We start from the raw sequence: 16,213 nt of genomic DNA, 5'->3' as shown, positions 1-16,213 counted from the left end.
AAGGGATAGTTGTGAACCAGTTGAGGATACTGGTTGAGTTTAGGAAGAACCATGACCACAGTTTTCATAAAATGACCCATTTGGGATGGAGGTAGAGTACTGAGTGCCTGGTAGAGTGAAAAAAGTTTAGGAGAGAGAATGCATGAAAAAAAATTTTAAAAACAAAAAACTTGAGGGGGAGGCGGAGACCAGGCCATCTAGTAAAAATTTAATAGCTAAGGCCACTTCCTCAAGGGTAATGGATTTTTTCATAGATAAAATTTGTTGTGAGGATAATTTAGGCAGATGAAGTGTGAATAGAAAGATGGTGATATCCTCTTCTGTACTGTTACATTTTGTTTCAGAGTTGTATATAAAACAATTCTGTTGCGGATACACAGGAGTCCTTACTTGAGCTGTTGGCTCCCATTTTCCGCAAACTGCAGAAGGATATCCCTTTAAGAACTTGAAAACTCCTCCCCTTCTGCAGTGGAGCACAGTATCCTCCTCAGTTATTCCTTCTGGAAGCGAACTCAGAAGGTATGATTTGCTCTGCTCTTTGTTGTTTTTGGTGTTTTTCTGACGGATTTTTGCAGCTCTTCATGGCTTCAGTAGTCAGAGGTCCTTCTCGGGCATACTCCAACAGGGAAAGGATGAATTCATAGAAACATAGAAACATAGAAAGGTGACGGCAGAAAAGGGCTATAGCCCACCAAGTCTGCCCACTCTACTGACCCGCCCTATCAAGTCTGAGTGTCTTGCTAGGCCTCTGTAGGGATCCCACGTAGATGTCCCATTTATTCTTAAAGTCAAGCACGCTGTTGGCCTTGGCCACCTGCTCCGGAAGCTTATTCCAGTGCCCTATCACTCTTTCCGTGAAGAAATACTTCCTAATGTCACCCCTAAATTTCCCTCCTCTGAGTTTGAGCGGATGCCCTCTTGTGGCCGAGGGTCCCCTGAGTAGAAAGATGTCATCTTCTACCTCGACACGACCAGTGATGTATTTAAACGTTTCAATCATGTCTCCCCTCTCCCTGCGTTCCTCCAGAGTGTAGAGCTGCAGTTTATTCAGTCTCTCCTCATACGAGAGACCCTTGAGCCCCGAAATATTTCTAGTGGCCATCCGCTGAACCGACTCGACTCTAAGCACATCTTTGCGGTAATGTGGCCTCCAGAACTGCACACAGTACTCCAGGTGAGGTCTCACCATGGTTCTGTACAGTGGCAATATGACCTCAGGTTTCCTGCTTACGAAACTTCTATTGATACATCCCATCATTTGTCTTGCCTTGGATGATGCTTTTTCCACCTGATTTGCAACCTTCATGTCTGCACTGATGATCACTCCCAAGTCTCGCTCAACTATCGTCCTGGTCAACGTTTCTCCATTTAAGGTGTAGGTTTTGCATGGATTCCTGCTACCGAGGTGCATGACCTTACATTTCTTGGCGTTGAAGCCCAGCTGCCATGTTGAGGACCAGTTCTCCAATGTAAGCAGGTCCTGCGTCATACAATCCTGCAAATCATTTTCCCTTACTATATTGCATATTTTGGCGTCATCGGCGAATAATGTTACTTTACCCTGAAGCCCTCGTGTCAAGTCCCCTATGAATATGTTAAAAAGGAGTGGACCCAGGACTGAGCCCTGCGGGACTCCGCTGATCACTTCCGATGTTTCAGAGAAGGTGCCATTGACCACCACTCTTTGAAGTCTACCACTCAGCCAATCCCTGACCCAAGTAGTTAGCGTCTCACCTATCCCCATTGATTTCATCTTGCTTAAAAGCCTGCGGTGTGGGACACTGTCAAAAGCTTTACTAAAATCCAAGTATACTATGTCCAGAGACTCCCCGGAGTCCAGCTTCGTTGTTACCCAATCAAAGAAGCCGATGAGATTAGATTGACATGACCTACCCCTAGTGAATCCATGTTGATTGGGATCCCTCAGATTCCCATCCTCCAAGATCATGTCTAATTTGCGTTTAAGTAGTGTTTCCATGAGTTTACACACTATCGATGTGAGACTCACCGGTCTGTAATTCGCAGCCTCTGCTCTGCAACCCTTTTTGTGCAGAGGAACGACGTTAGCTGTTTTCCAGTCTAGTGGAACTCTCCCCGTCCTTAGGGAAAGATTGAAGAGCATGGCTAATGGTTCTGCCAGGACTCCACACAGCTCTCTGAGCACTCTTGGGTGCACTTTGTCTGGTCCCATGGCTTTGTTCACTTTGAGCCTTGCCAGTTCGCTATAAACGTCAGCCGGTGTGAACTCAAAGTTCTGAAATGGGTCTTCCGCGCTTGAATTTGATACCAGCTGAGGTCCTTGTCCAGGTGCCTCGCAGGTAAAGACTGAGCAGAAGTATTCATTCAGTAGTTTGGCTTTGTCAGAGTCTGCTTCTGCGTAATTCCCATCCGGAGTTCTAAGGCGTACTATTCCGCTGGTGTTCTTTTTCCTATCATTAATATACCTGAAGAAGAATTTGTCCCCTTTTTTAATGTTCTTTGCTAGATTTTCTTCCACTCGTAGTTTGGCCTCTCTAACTGCTGTTTTGACCTCTGCAGACCTGGCCCTGTATTCACTGTTAGCTTCTCCTTTCCCCGTACGTTTGTATGAAAGAAATGCTCTTTTTTTCTCCTTGATGAGATACGAGATTTCATCCGTGAACCATTGAGGTTTCTTGTTTCTTTGTTGTTTATTTACCGATTTTATGTAACGGACAGTTGCCTCATGTAGGGTCAGTTTCAGAATTGACCACATAGCTTCCACATTATCAGTTTCCTCCTGATCCTGTAGCGTTTGCTGGACGAAATCTCCCATGCGTGCGAAGTCTGCGCCCCGGAATTTGAGTACCCTCGTTTTTGTTTGTGATTTAGGGAAGCCCTTCCTAAGGTTGAACCATACCATGTTATGGTCACTGGAGGCTAGCGTTTCTCCCACCGAGACCTCCGAGACGCTTTCTCCGTTTGTAAGTACTAGATCTAGGATGGCCTGGGCCCTAGTGGGCTCATGTATCATTTGTTTAAGCCGTACTCCCTTCATGGACGATAATATCCTCCTGCTCCCACAAGTTGTTGCCGCATGGAAGGACTGCTGCTCCCAAGTACCTGTGGAGCCAGCCTGCTTTTGGATCCCTTCAGGAGCTCATGGTCCGTCCCCTTGGGAGCAGCTCGCATTCTGATTCGGACAGTGCTTGGGTGGTCATGGGCAGGGTTTGGTCTAAGCCAGAGGTTATCCAATTAGTATTGCATCTAGATAGATAGTAAGAGCACATCAGTAGTATCGTCAAATCATCATTCTATAGACTCCGTCAAATTCGCTCCCTTTCACAATATCTTTGTTCTAAATTACTAAATATCCTTATCCATTCCCTAGTAATCTCTAAAATCGATTACTGCAATGCCCTTTTTAAAGGGATTGCACAAAATGAAATAAGACGGCTTCAAATCATACAAAATACTTCCATTAAACTTATAACAAAGAAAAAAAAATTTGACCACGTAACACCACTTCTCAAAAACGCGCACTGGCTTCCGGTATCGTATAAAATATGCCTACTCACCTTTAAAGCAATGCTTTTCAAAACACCTGCATTTATTTTTAAATCATTGATCCCTTACTCCACAAACAGAATATTGCGGTCAAACGAAATTCCATCTCTAAAGATCATTAATACCAGAAGACAATTTATCTTCTCAGTTACTGCCCCACAAATCTGGAACTCTCTGCCAATTTATTTAAGAGAAGAACACAATATTGATAAATTCAAGACCAATTTAAAAACATTCCTTTTCAAAGACGCTTTTGATTAATAAGTCTTACCCTGAATTCATTAATGCTGTATTTGACCATTCATTTTAATTCCCATCCTTGAGTTTTTGCCTGACCTCCTTTTCTTTAATATTTTGTAGTTAAAATCCCCTCTTCCTATTACTCGTGTTTTGTTAAGTTTGATATATTCTAATTTATTTTAATGTTATGTTTAAATTAATGTTTTTATTTTTTAATATTGTCATTTTAATTGTTTCTGTTCATCGCTTTGAAGTAAGATGAAGCGATTCATCAAAAATTTTAATAAACTTGAAACTTGAAGCAGTAGGGGGTACCATAGGAAGTATGTTTGTTGAAATTGGGTCTTAGTTTCAGTGCTTGACTATGCCCTGCACCCCCCCCTTCTGCCAAATGGTAGTGTAATAGAACTTCTGTAGCTATCTGTTTTCATGTCTTCATAAAAGGCCTTTGCAAGATTTTCCAGAGTTTAGTCAGACTGCAACACAAACCCTGCGCAGAGATTATGAGTTATTGGACCTAAATCTAGAATCTTAGATGTTCATCTTCTCAGAAAGATAGAGGGCAAAAAAGGAGAGAGAACCAAACTGACTTGATTAAGGAAATGATGTTTTGAAGAGAAGCGGGCCATATAATTAATGACCAAGAAAGGGCCCTTTGGAACAGCCAACGGGAAAACAAGTGCTGCGTGTAAAAGGGGGTCTGCTAATCAGTTTACACAAATAGTATTAATTCTATCCCCTGAGTCTGATGTGTTCTGAAGACCTGCTTATAGGTGGAAGAAGCAGATGGTTAAGTACTAAAGTATATTAGATCTTCTCTCAGTGTATACCATAGTGGATTCCTGTTGGGCCAGGAATTATATATATGCTGAATGCCTCTCAAGGAACTGTGTGCTTAATTGTTCAAGCTGAAAACAAAAGGAATTGACCCCAAAATATCCACAAAGAGCTGGAAGTGAGACACTGCTTGCATTTGCAATGGAAAGCAGTGTCTCACTTCCGGCTAACCACACAATTGTTTCCCACGTACTCACCTTTATAGGACCCCTGAAAAAGACTTTTTGTCGAAACGCGGACCGTGTTGGGTCCTGTATCCCTAAGCGGACTAGGTCTTTTAAGGCTCTTATGTGGATGATTTATTTTTATGTGGATGGAATTATTTTATGTGGATGATTTCAGTGTACCTTTGGAACTTTGACACTTTCAAATAAAGTCCATTTAGGAACATCGTTGCTCCAGAGGTTTTTTTTTTTTTTGGGGGGGGGGTTTGTTTTCTTTTAATTGTTCAAGCTGTAGATATTTGCTTGCTGAGACAGAATGCTTATGTCTCCAAGACATGCCCCTCGTTTGTGTGGCCTGTGGGGAAAAATATATTATCTCTGTGTGTGGTGTTCACACTTCTGATGTATTAATTAAGAGGAAGACTTCATCAAGAGGAACGGAAAGCATGTTAATTTAATGTTAGAGCAGAGGCTTTATTTATTTCATTTATTTTCTAGCCCGTTGTCCCCCAAAGAGCTCAGAACGGGTTACAGGTTTAATATACATAATTTCTGTACAAGTTTATCCTAACTAGATACATGCTAGGGGCTAAAGATAATACACTAAAACCTTGGTTTGTGAGCATAATTCATTCCAGAAGCATGCTTGTAATCCAAAGGAAATAATGGAAACTCAGATGATTCGTTCCACAACCCAAAACCTTTAATACAAAATACTATACGTACTTGTATTGCAAAACCTCACTCGTTTAGAATAGTCACTACACTCCCGCAGCATCAGAGAGAGAAGAACCATCGGTTCAGTTGTGATGATATGACGCGTGTATACTGTATGTACTCGTATTGCAAGACTTTGCTTGTTTCGAACAGTCACTACACTCTCACAGCGTCAGAGAGAGAAGAACCATTGGCTCAGTTGTGATGATATGACGCGTGTATACTGTATGTACTCGTATTGCAAGACTTTGCTTGTTTCAAACAGTCATTACACTCTTGCAGCGTCAGAGAGAGAAGTACCATCGGCTCAGTTTTGATGTGTGTATACTGTATGTACTTGTATTGTAAGACATTGCTTGTATATCAAGGTAAAATTTAATAAAATGTTTTCCTTGTCTTGCAAAACACTTGTAAACCAAGTTACTTGCAAACCAAGGTTTTACTGTATACCGCTTACTGGTTACAATTTACTATGGTTGTCTTTATGATATGAGGTTTCCAGTACAAGTTATACCTAATTTGACACACAGAAAGTTAGTGTATGGTACAAGTTAACCTTATGTGACACATACTGGTTCTGATTCGTTCAAGGGTAGGGGTTTAGGTGAAGAGGTATGGTTTTATTGCTTTTCTAAAGCTGACTTTATACATGTGCTTTGTTGGAAAGTTGTCTCTTTATATGAGTTAAGTTCACAGACTTCATCAGTCCACACTAGGAAAAGTGTTCACATGGATTTGCACCTGCTATTTATATGGGTATTATTTTTTCATGAATATGTCACATGAGTGCGTTGTGTGTCTATCCTGCTGCCAGGAAAGTACTTATGTGCACATGTATTGGGCAGTTTGCAAAAGCGCTATTTCTGTGCATCTTTATTGAAAGCTTCTATACCGCTACTAATGATTAGGGAGTCAGTGCATGAAACCCTGTGTTAGGCGTGACAGTGTCAATATATATAGCTACACATATACATTGCTCTACAGTGTGCTCACTCTCTTTAGGTATCTATAGTATGTAATTTAAAAGATTACTTCTGGTGGAATTCTGCGAGGGCAGAATTCCTCACCCCATCAGGATGCATAGAATTCTGAACATGCTGTGCAGAATTTGGTGCAAAGGCGTGAACCGCTGCACAGCGGGTCACTTCCTTCTGCGATAGCTTAAACCCGGCTGTTTATGTGAACCGCAATCTTACATATGCAGAATTCCACAAGACAAAACAAAAAGAGACCAACAATACTTCCATGAAGATACAGCAATCAAACCAAAAAAGTACTGCAGAAAATGTACAAGGTTCAGGAATTTTATTCAAATCAATGAAAAATGTGTTTCTAAAATTGGTCCTTGGTATGAAGGGTGCAGATTCGACATGGTCCGTGTTTCGAAAAACACTTCTTTCTCAGGGGTCCGTGATGCTCAGTATAGAAGTATACAAGAACCATATGGATAACAGCAATAAAACATAAAATTTTGAAGAAACAGGCAGTAAAAAAAACTCCTGTCAAAGGAATTGTGCAAAATGCCTGTTCTTTGACTAGGTGACCAGAGAATTGGATAGAGGGAGTGCACTAGATGTGGTATAGTTAGATTTTCGCAAAGCTTTTAACAGTGCTCCACACAGGCATTTAATATATAAACTGAGTGCCCTCGGGATGAGCCCCAAAGTGATGGGCTGGGTCAGGAACTGGTTGAAAGGAAGGCAACAGGGGGTAGTGGTCAATGGAGATCACTCTGAGAAAAGAGATGTGCCTCAAGGTTTGGTTCTTTGGCGTGTTCTTTTTCACATTTTTTGTAAGTGATGTTGCTGAAGGGCTGTCGGGTAAGCTTTGCCTCTTTGCGAATGATACCAAAATCTGCAATAGAGTAGACGCCCATGATGATACAAATAACATGAGGAAGGACATAGCGAAGCTTGAAGAATGGTCTGAAATTTGGCAGCTAAGATTTAATGCTAGGAAATGCATTTAGAATATTTTGTACAATTCTGGAGGCCGCACCTTCAAAAAGATATAAAAAGGATGGAGTCGGTCCAAAGGAAGGCTAATAAAATGGTGCATGGTCTTCATCATAAGGCATATGGGGACATACTTAAAGATCTTAATACTCGTATACTTTAGAGGAAAGGCAGGAAAGGGGAGATAAGGTATAGACACATTTAAATACTCACGTGGTGTAAATGCGCATGAGTCAGGTCTCTCATTTGACAGGAAGCTCTGGAGTGAGAGGACAGAGGATGAGGTTAAGAGGTGATAGGCTCAGGAGTAATCTAAAGAAATACTTCTTTATAGAAAGGGTGATAGATGTATGGAATAGTCTCCTGGTAGAGGTGGTGGAGACAAAGACTGTCTCTTAATTCAAGAAAGTATGGGGCTGGCACATACTTAGGGAGAGGGAGGAGATAGTGTATTCTGCGGATAGGTAGACTGGATGATCCATTTGGCCTTTAACTGCCATCATGTTTCTATTAAAAACAAAATCGAGAAAAAAACTACAAATTTTTGATAGGGAAGAAACGGCATTCATTCAAGGCACACACAATCAGTAAAGAAACACATGGTAGAGAAAGTTGAGGGAAGAGAGAAAATGAAGAAAAATGAGGAAGTGGGATAGGACAATTTCATGGCGACACCAGAAAGTATTTCTTTACAGAGAGAGTGGTTGATCATTGGAACAAGCTTCCAGTGCAGGTGATCGAGGCAGACAGCGAGCCCAAGTGGGATCCCTACGAGGGTCAAGATAAGAAAATTGGGTCATTAGGACATAGACAGGGTAAGCAGAGTGGGCAGACTTGATGGGCTGTAGCCCTTTTCTGCTGTCATCTTCTATGTTTCTATGAAAGTGAGGTAGACTATGTAGGGTCTGGTAGGACTACACATGTGGATTATTATATTTGTGTTTTTTTAGAAGAAGAAATAAATAAATCATCTTTTTAGAACATCATCATCCAGTCTTCTGTTTTTTTTTATTGTCTAGAGCGATGTTCTTCAACCGCCCGTCCTTGGACCAGTGCCTGTCCGCAGGGCCGGCACGTCCATCGGACCCAAGACATTGTTCTTCAGCCACCGGTCCACGGTGCGATCAACGTGGCATCTTCAGGCTGGCTCCTTGAGTGCTGCAGTGCACAAAGCCGTGGGAAAAGGCTCCTAAGCGCGGCCTGCGCCTGAACCGGAAGCCTTCTCTCTGACGTCGCAGCGTCAAAGGGAAGGCTTCCAGATGAGGCGCAGGACGCGTGCAAGGAGCCGCTGCCCACAGCTTTGTGCAATGCAGCACTCAGGAAGCCGGCCGAATCTGCCGCGTTGATCACACAGTGGACCGGCCCAAAGATAACACTGGGGGGCAGGCCAGAAGGCAAGGCACATGGAGAGAGAGAGACAACAACGGTAGGGGAAATGCTTTTATATTTTTATTTAGTGATTGATTTGTCTGTTCAGGAAGAAATGCATTTGTTTCTTTTCCTCTGGGGTTGTACTGCTTGCAGAGTCTTGCATCTTAGGGTTTGTTTGTAATATTAGTACTTTTAGTTTTTGGTCCTGCATTTGCAAGGGGTTATCTGTTTTCTGGTAGGAATGAATGTTAAAAAGCATACAGTGTGCTTTGTGTATTTTAATTTTGTGGTTAACCATTATGTGTTATTAATACAATTATATTGTGTGTGTGTATATGAAAAATGAATGGAAAAAATGGTGTTACAATTAGTACCATTATGGGGGCGGGGTCTGGGGTGGAGATTGGCACAACTTAGCCCAGTGTTCTTCAACTGACGGTCCACGGACCAGTGCCGGTCCACAAAATAATTATTTTATTTCCGCTGGTCCATAAGTGTCAAAAGGTTGAAGAACACTGGTCTAGAGAACTCCTCACAACCTGCTACTGGGACAAATTGCAGCTCGTTGAAAACAAAACTTGCCTAATGTTGAAAATCCAGTTAACATCAAAGCATGTTTTTCCTTTCTGGTCGTTCACTATGTATCCATTGACTTCTCTCCCCAGTAAAGCTGCTGTCCGGATGGTGCAGGCAAAGAATCAGATCTGCATCCTCGATATCGACATGCAGGGAGTAAAAAACATTAAGAAAAGTGAGCTGAAGCCCATCTATATCTCCATCCATCCTCCATCTGTAGCAGTTCTAGTAAGTGAAGTAGTCAGCTTGAGCCAAAATAGAGTTAAACGGAGATCTGCATGCATTCATAAGGTACCTATTCTCTGAGCATCCTGGGAAAAGTGTTTTTTAAACAGTCATAAGTAAAATGAGAGAAATGAAGTAACGAAGAAAACAAATGAAGTACAATGGTGATAATGCATGGCTATTAAGCTCAATTTTTTTACAAATAGAACCTGTATATTTTGCTTAGACACAGATGTTGTGGCACTGAAAAATTTTCAGTTGTGAATCCTGCTTAAGTGCCATTGTGATTTGTGCATATTTTTTTGAATAGATCCTTTTGGAGAAAGACATGGGGGAAGCCACTGCTTGCCCTAGATCGGTAGAATGGAATATTATTACTCCTTGGGTTTTGACCAGGTACTAGTGACCTGGATTGGCTGCTATGAGAATGGGCTACTGGGCTTGAAGGACTATTGGCTGACTCAGTGAGGCTATTCGTATGGATCTTGTAATGCAAACCTTTGTACATATATAGTACTTTCATTGTTAGAGTTTTGACTGGACTGTTCTTTAAACTGATATCACAAATCAGACTTTTGAATTCTCATCCTCCTTTATGTGTACGGGACCTTGTTACAGCAGTAGATACTAGAGGTCTGAACGGGGATTGCGGGAATCCCACAGGACCCACGGGTGTCCTGCGGGGACCCCCCTCTAGCGAACAGGACTCCCACGGGGATGGAAGGCTTTGGAAGCAGGGTTCGTCCATATAATATAAAGGACACGTCAGCCTTAGTAAAAGAGGGGGTTTATAAGTTAATTACCTGAACAGAAAACAAAAAAAGGGTTCCACCAAAGAGATTCCACAAGGAAAACAGCAGTGCAAACACAAAAGAAACTGTGGAATTGATGATCCTGTCAGAAGTAATTGCTGCTTTTTATGGGGACGGGCGGGGATGGAGGTATTTCCCCCAAGAGAAACTCCTCGTCTGCCTCTCAATAAGGTCCTACACCAGACCTTCCTGAGAAATTTGGACTCCCCTCTTACAGTCACAGCGGTGCCGTCTAAGATGGAGTCCAAGTACCGGACCATCCCATGTAAGGGCTTCGAGAAAGCACAACTGTCTCACCAGTCATTGCTTGTCGAGTCGGCGCTGAAGAAATCACAGCCCTCAAGGGTCTCGGCGGCGGTCCCTCCCGGACGGGAAGGGCGGACCCTGGACAAGTTTGGTCGCCGCCTCTATTCAAATTCATTGATGGCTACTAGAGTCCTCAATTATGCCTTTACATTTTCCTCCTATCTTCGACACATGGTGAAAGGCTTGCCCCGCTATTATGGGGTCATGCCAGATTCCCATAAGGAAGGTTTTGCTACTTTCATGGCCAACTTGTCCCAATTGCGTCTGTACTTGTTCCACGCAGTTTACGACGCATTTGAACTGGCTTCGAGGGTCTCCGCTTTTGCAGTGGCGATGCGCCGGCTGGCATGGCTCCGTACGGTTGATATGGACCCGAACTTGCAGGAGCGTCTGGCCAATCTACCGTGTGTTGGCTCGGAATTGTTTGATGAGTCCCTGGAGGCGGCGACCAAACGCCTGTCGGAACATGAGCGCTCCATCGCCTCTTTGGTCCGTCCTAAACCTCGGGCCACGCCGCAGAAACCATTCAGACCTCCCCCGCGGCGGTACCCGCATAAGTCCACGCCAGCATTCTCTAGGCCTCCGCCCAGGCGCCCCCCGCAACAGGGTAGAGCGGGCCAACCAAAACCTCAGGCGCAGGGGGCGTCTAAGCCGGCGCCGTCTTTTTGACGTGATGTGCGGATGGGGGCGGGCCCCCTCCGCACTCTCGCCGGACCCCCTGCCCATCGGGGGTCGGCTGCGGGCCTTTCATGCGGCCTGGACCGAGATCACCTCAGATGCTTGGGTGCTCCGGATCATCTCCGAGGGCTACTCGTTAAATTTCTCAGCCACGCCGCCGGAACATCCGCCGGGGGCCTCTCCGTGCAATCGAGCCCAGCTTCCTCTTCTCCTCGCGGAAGCCAGGGCCTTGTTGAGCCTTCGGGCAGTGGAGCCGGTACCCCCCGACCAGCGTGGGCGGGGGTTTTACTCCCGTTACTTTTTGGTCCCAAAGAAGACCGGGGACTTACGTCCCATTTTGGACCTCCGGAAGCTCAACAAGTTCCTGGTCCGGGAGAAGTTCCGTATGTTGACGCTTCCGGGTTTGTACCCTCTTTTGGAGGAAGGGGACTGGATGTGCTCCCTGGACTTGAAGGAAGCATATACTCATGTTCCGGTGCATCCCACCTTCCGCAAGTTCTTACGGTTTCAGGTGGGGGAGTCGCACCTTCAATATCGGGTCCTCCCCTTCGGACTAGCTTCGTCCCCTCGGGTCTTCACGAAGTGTATGGTGGTAGTCGCTGCAGCCCTGAGATCTCGGGGGCTACAGGTCTTTCCCTACCTGGACGATTGGCTGATCAAGGCATCGACCAGGGAGGGGGTTATCTCAGCGACCCAACAGACTATCATCTTCCTTCAACGTCTGGGGTTCGAAGTGAACTTTCCCAAGTCTCAGTTGTGCCCGGCTCAATCCCTTCAGTTTATCGGAGCCGTGCTGGACACGGTTCGCCTCCGTTCGTTCCTCCCCCCCCCTCGGTTGGAGGCCCTGCTTCGATTGAGTCGCCAGGTTTCGCTGATGCCCGTAGTATCGGCTCAGCGCATGATGATTCTTCTGGGCCACATGGCATCGACGGTCCACGTCACTCCGTTCGCCCGCTTGCATCTGAGGCTTCCTCAGTGGACCTTGGCCTCGCAGTGGCGTTAGGATCGCGACCCAGTCTCTTGTCCGATAACGGTGACTCCTTCTTTGAGACGCTCGCTCCGTTGGTGGACCAACTCTTCCAATCTTTCCGGGGGTTTGCTCTTTCTCGTTCCTCCGCATCGCAAGGTCCTGACCACGGACTCCTCGGAGTACGCGTGGGGGGCTCATCTCGACGGTCTGCGGACTCAGGGTCTATGGTCGGCAGAGGACCGTCTTTGTCACATCAATGTGTTGGAGCTTCGTGCCATTTTTCTGGCGGCTCGAGCGTTCTGCCACTTGCTACACGATCAGGTAGTCCTCGTGCGGACGGACAACCAGGTGGCAATGTATTATGTGAACAAGCAGGGGGGAACGGGCTCTTGGTCCCTGTGCCGGGAAGCCCTGCGCCTTTGGGAATGGGCGGTCTCCCAGAACATCTTCCTACGTGCGGTTTACATTCAGGGAGAGAGGAACTGTCTGACAGACAAACTCAGTCGTCTTCTCCAGCCGCACGAGTGGTCGCTGAACTCCCGGGTTCTGCGCGAGGTCTTCAACCGCTGGGGAACTCCTCAGGTGGATCTGTTTGCCTCCCCGGAGACTCGCAAACTGCCCCTCTATTGTTCTCGGATGTACTCCCGGGACCGTCTCAAGGCCGATGCCTTCCTTCTCGACTGGGGAGGGAGGTTCCTTTATGCGTTCCCTCCTTTTCCTCTGATCTTGAGAACGTTGGTACATCTCAAATCGACCAGAGCCACTATGATTCTCATTGCACCTCGTTGGCCGCGGCAACACTGGTTCTCCCTGCTCCTTCAACTCAGTGTCAGGGAGCCTCTGCTTCTGCCTGTTTTTCCCTCTCTGCTGTCTCAGAGTCTGGGTTCGCTGTTACATCCCAATCTTCAGTCTTTACATCTGACCGCTTGGTTCCTTTCCCCTTGACTTCGGTTCCTGTTTCTCAGTCTGTGAGGGAGATTTTGGAAGCCTCGCACAAGGTCTCGACTAGGCTTTGTTATTCCCAGAAGTGGACCAGATTTTCATCCTGGTGTTCCTCGAACCATCTGGACCCGAGTTCGGTTCCAGTGTCTTCGGTGCTGGAATATTTGTTGCATCTGTCTAAGTCTGGGCTGAAGACGACTTCCATTCGGGTGCATCTCAGTGCCATTGCGGCGTTCCATCGGCATCTCGAGGGTCGGTCTCTTTCTCTTCATCCTCTGGTAACTCGTTTCATGAGGGGTCTCGTGAATGTTCATCCTCCTCTGAAACCTCCTCCTGTAGTTTGGGATCTTAATGTGGTCTTAGCTCAACTGATGAAGCCTCCTTTTGAGCCTATCGACAAATCTCATCTTAAGTTTCTCACTTGGAAGGTGGTCTTTTTGTTTGCGCTCACGTCCGCTCGTCGGATTAGTGAGCTGCAGGCTTTGGTTGCGGATCCACCTTTTACTGTGTTTCATCATGACAAGGTGGTTCTTCGCACCCATCCTAAAATTTTTGCCTAAGGTTGTGTCTGATTTCCACCTCAATCAGTCCATTGTTCTTCCGGTGTTCTTCCCGAAGCCCCACTCTCATCCTGGTGAGGCGGCGCTTCACACGCTTGACTGTAAGAGGGCGTTGGCCTTTTATCTCCAACATACCAAGTCTCATCGGAAGGTTCCTCAATTGTTTTTGTCCTTTGATCCTAATCGGTTGGGACATCCTGTTTCCAAGCGCACCTTGTCCAACTGGTTGGCTGCTTGTATTTCTTTTTGCTTCGCTCAGGCTGGTCTCACGCTCCATGGTCGAGTCACGGGGCATAAGGTTCGGGCTATGGCAGCTTCTGTTGCTTTCCTCCGGTCTACTCCTGTGGAGGACATATGTAAAGCTGCCACTTGGTCTTTGGTTCATACGTTCACCTCCCACTACTGTCTGGACACTTTGTCCAGAAGCGACGGCCGGTTTGGCCAGTCGGTGTTACGTAACCTGTTTTCCTAAATTGCCATCCTCCCACCTGCCCTTTTTTGGTTGGCTTGGAGGTCACCCACATGTGAGAATATCATGCCTGCTTGTCCTGGGATAAAGCACAGTTACTTACCGTAACAGGTGTTATCCAGGGACAGCAGGCATATATTCTCACAACCCGCCCTCCTCCCCGGGGATGGCTTCTTTGCTGGTTATGGAACTGAGGACCACGAGGTGGGGATGCGCCCTCTAGTGGGCAAGAAGGCATGCACATGCGTGGTGCAGTGTAGCAAACTTGAAACTTCAATCAAGTTTGCTTGAAAAGCTGTCCGTGCTGGGGCTCCGTAGATGACGTCACCCACATGTGAGAATATATGCCTGCTGTCCCTGGATAACACCTGTTACGGTAAGTAACTGTGCTTTTCCATCCCTATTTTTTCATTGTTTTCATAAATGTTTTAGTTGACATTCAGCCCTAGTTGAAAACTGGTTATGGGCTCTTGTCCTGGAACATAAGAATAATCTTACTGGGTCAGACCAATTGTCCATCTAGCCCAGTATCCTGTCTTCACAGAGGCCAATCCAAGTTACAAGTACCTGGCAAAAACCCAAATAGTAGCAGCATTCCATGCCACCAATCCAGAGCAAGCAGTGGCTTCCCCCATGTCTTTATCAACAGTAGACTATGGACTTTTCCTCCAGGAACTTGTCCAAACCTTTTTTTTTTTTTTTTAATCAGCTACTTTAACCACTCTTACCTCATCCTCTGGCAACGCATTCCAGAGCTTAACTATTTTCTGAGTGAAAAAATATTTCCTCCTATTGGGTTTTTTTTTTTTTAAGTATTACTCTAATTTCATTGAGTGTCCCCCTAGTCTTTGTAAATCTTGATGCAGGAGAAGATGGTGAGACCTAGCCAGATGAAAAAGCACGTTGTATAAATTTATGCTTTATTCTCAAGTTACAGTTGAATATTGTTGATTATATTATTTGTAGAAAGTCACTTGGAGATTTCCTTCCTAGCATAGCCCATTCCCAAGAACTGCATTTGCTCACCCGATTAGGGCAAATATCTGCTCTAAACCTGCACGTGTTAGTTTCTTCTGTTTTAGATCCCACATTCTTATATTTTTACTTTCATATGTTGCTGAATGGTGCATATTTTGTTAGACATTTGTTGAAGCCATTTTTTCTAGGTTTACAAATCGATGTGTTGCCCACCCTGTTACCTGTTGAGTGTTTTGTATATTATCTAGAATAATAATAATAATAATAACTTTATTCTTCTATACCGCCACAATCTTGCGACTTCTAGGCGGTTTACAATCAAGAGTGCTGGACATTCAGCGAAATACAATAAACTAAACTAAACTAAACCTTAAGTTTATATACCGCGTCATCTCCACGGAAGTGGAGCTCGACACGGTTTACAGGAATTAAAACAGAGAAAGGAACTACAATGGAAGGAAGAAGGGCTTGGTAAACAGGAAGGAAAGAGGGGACTTAGAATAATGGAGGAGGGGGGGGTGGTTACATTTTGGAGAAAAGCCAGGTTTTCAGATGTTTTCTGAAGTGTTGGAGGGAGGTCGAACTCCGAAGGTGGGCAGAGAAGCTGTTCCACAGCTCGGTGATCCTGAAGAGGAGGGATGTTCCAAGTTTTCCTGTGTGGGAAATGCCATTTAGAGATGGGAATAAGTAGATATTCAGAGGAAATACAGAGATCAGAGACCTCAGGAGGCAATAGTATAGAAATACAATTTGCTGAGCGAAAATGTAATATGTACATTTTAGTAGGTAATGTCCGACAGGACCTGTTGGGGATAAATAGCAACGTAAAGTTACGATAAGATGAAGATAGCAGATTATATTTATAACAGTGCTGTAAGTTCAGGTGGA

The 16,213-nt window shown here is 45.1% G+C and overlaps 1 protein-coding gene across 5 annotated transcripts in view; it reads left to right on the top strand.

Moving 5' to 3' along the window:
- GUK1 (guanylate kinase 1) overlaps window positions 1–16,213 on the top strand; it is a 69,492-nt gene that overhangs the window by 35,845 nt on the left and 17,434 nt on the right. For all 5 annotated transcript variants that reach the window (XM_033931823.1, XM_033931822.1, XM_033931824.1 and 2 more), the window contains exon 5: window positions 9,475–9,613. In XM_033931823.1, the coding sequence (XP_033787714.1) occupies window positions 9,475–9,613 (139 nt within the window). The remainder of the gene's footprint in view (window positions 1–9,474; window positions 9,614–16,213) is intronic.

The sequence above is a fragment of the Geotrypetes seraphini genome, chromosome 2 (genome assembly GCF_902459505.1).
Source record: "Geotrypetes seraphini chromosome 2, aGeoSer1.1, whole genome shotgun sequence".
Lineage (NCBI taxonomy): Eukaryota > Metazoa > Chordata > Amphibia > Gymnophiona > Dermophiidae > Geotrypetes > Geotrypetes seraphini.
This window is presented reverse-complemented; position numbering and strand designations above follow the sequence as displayed.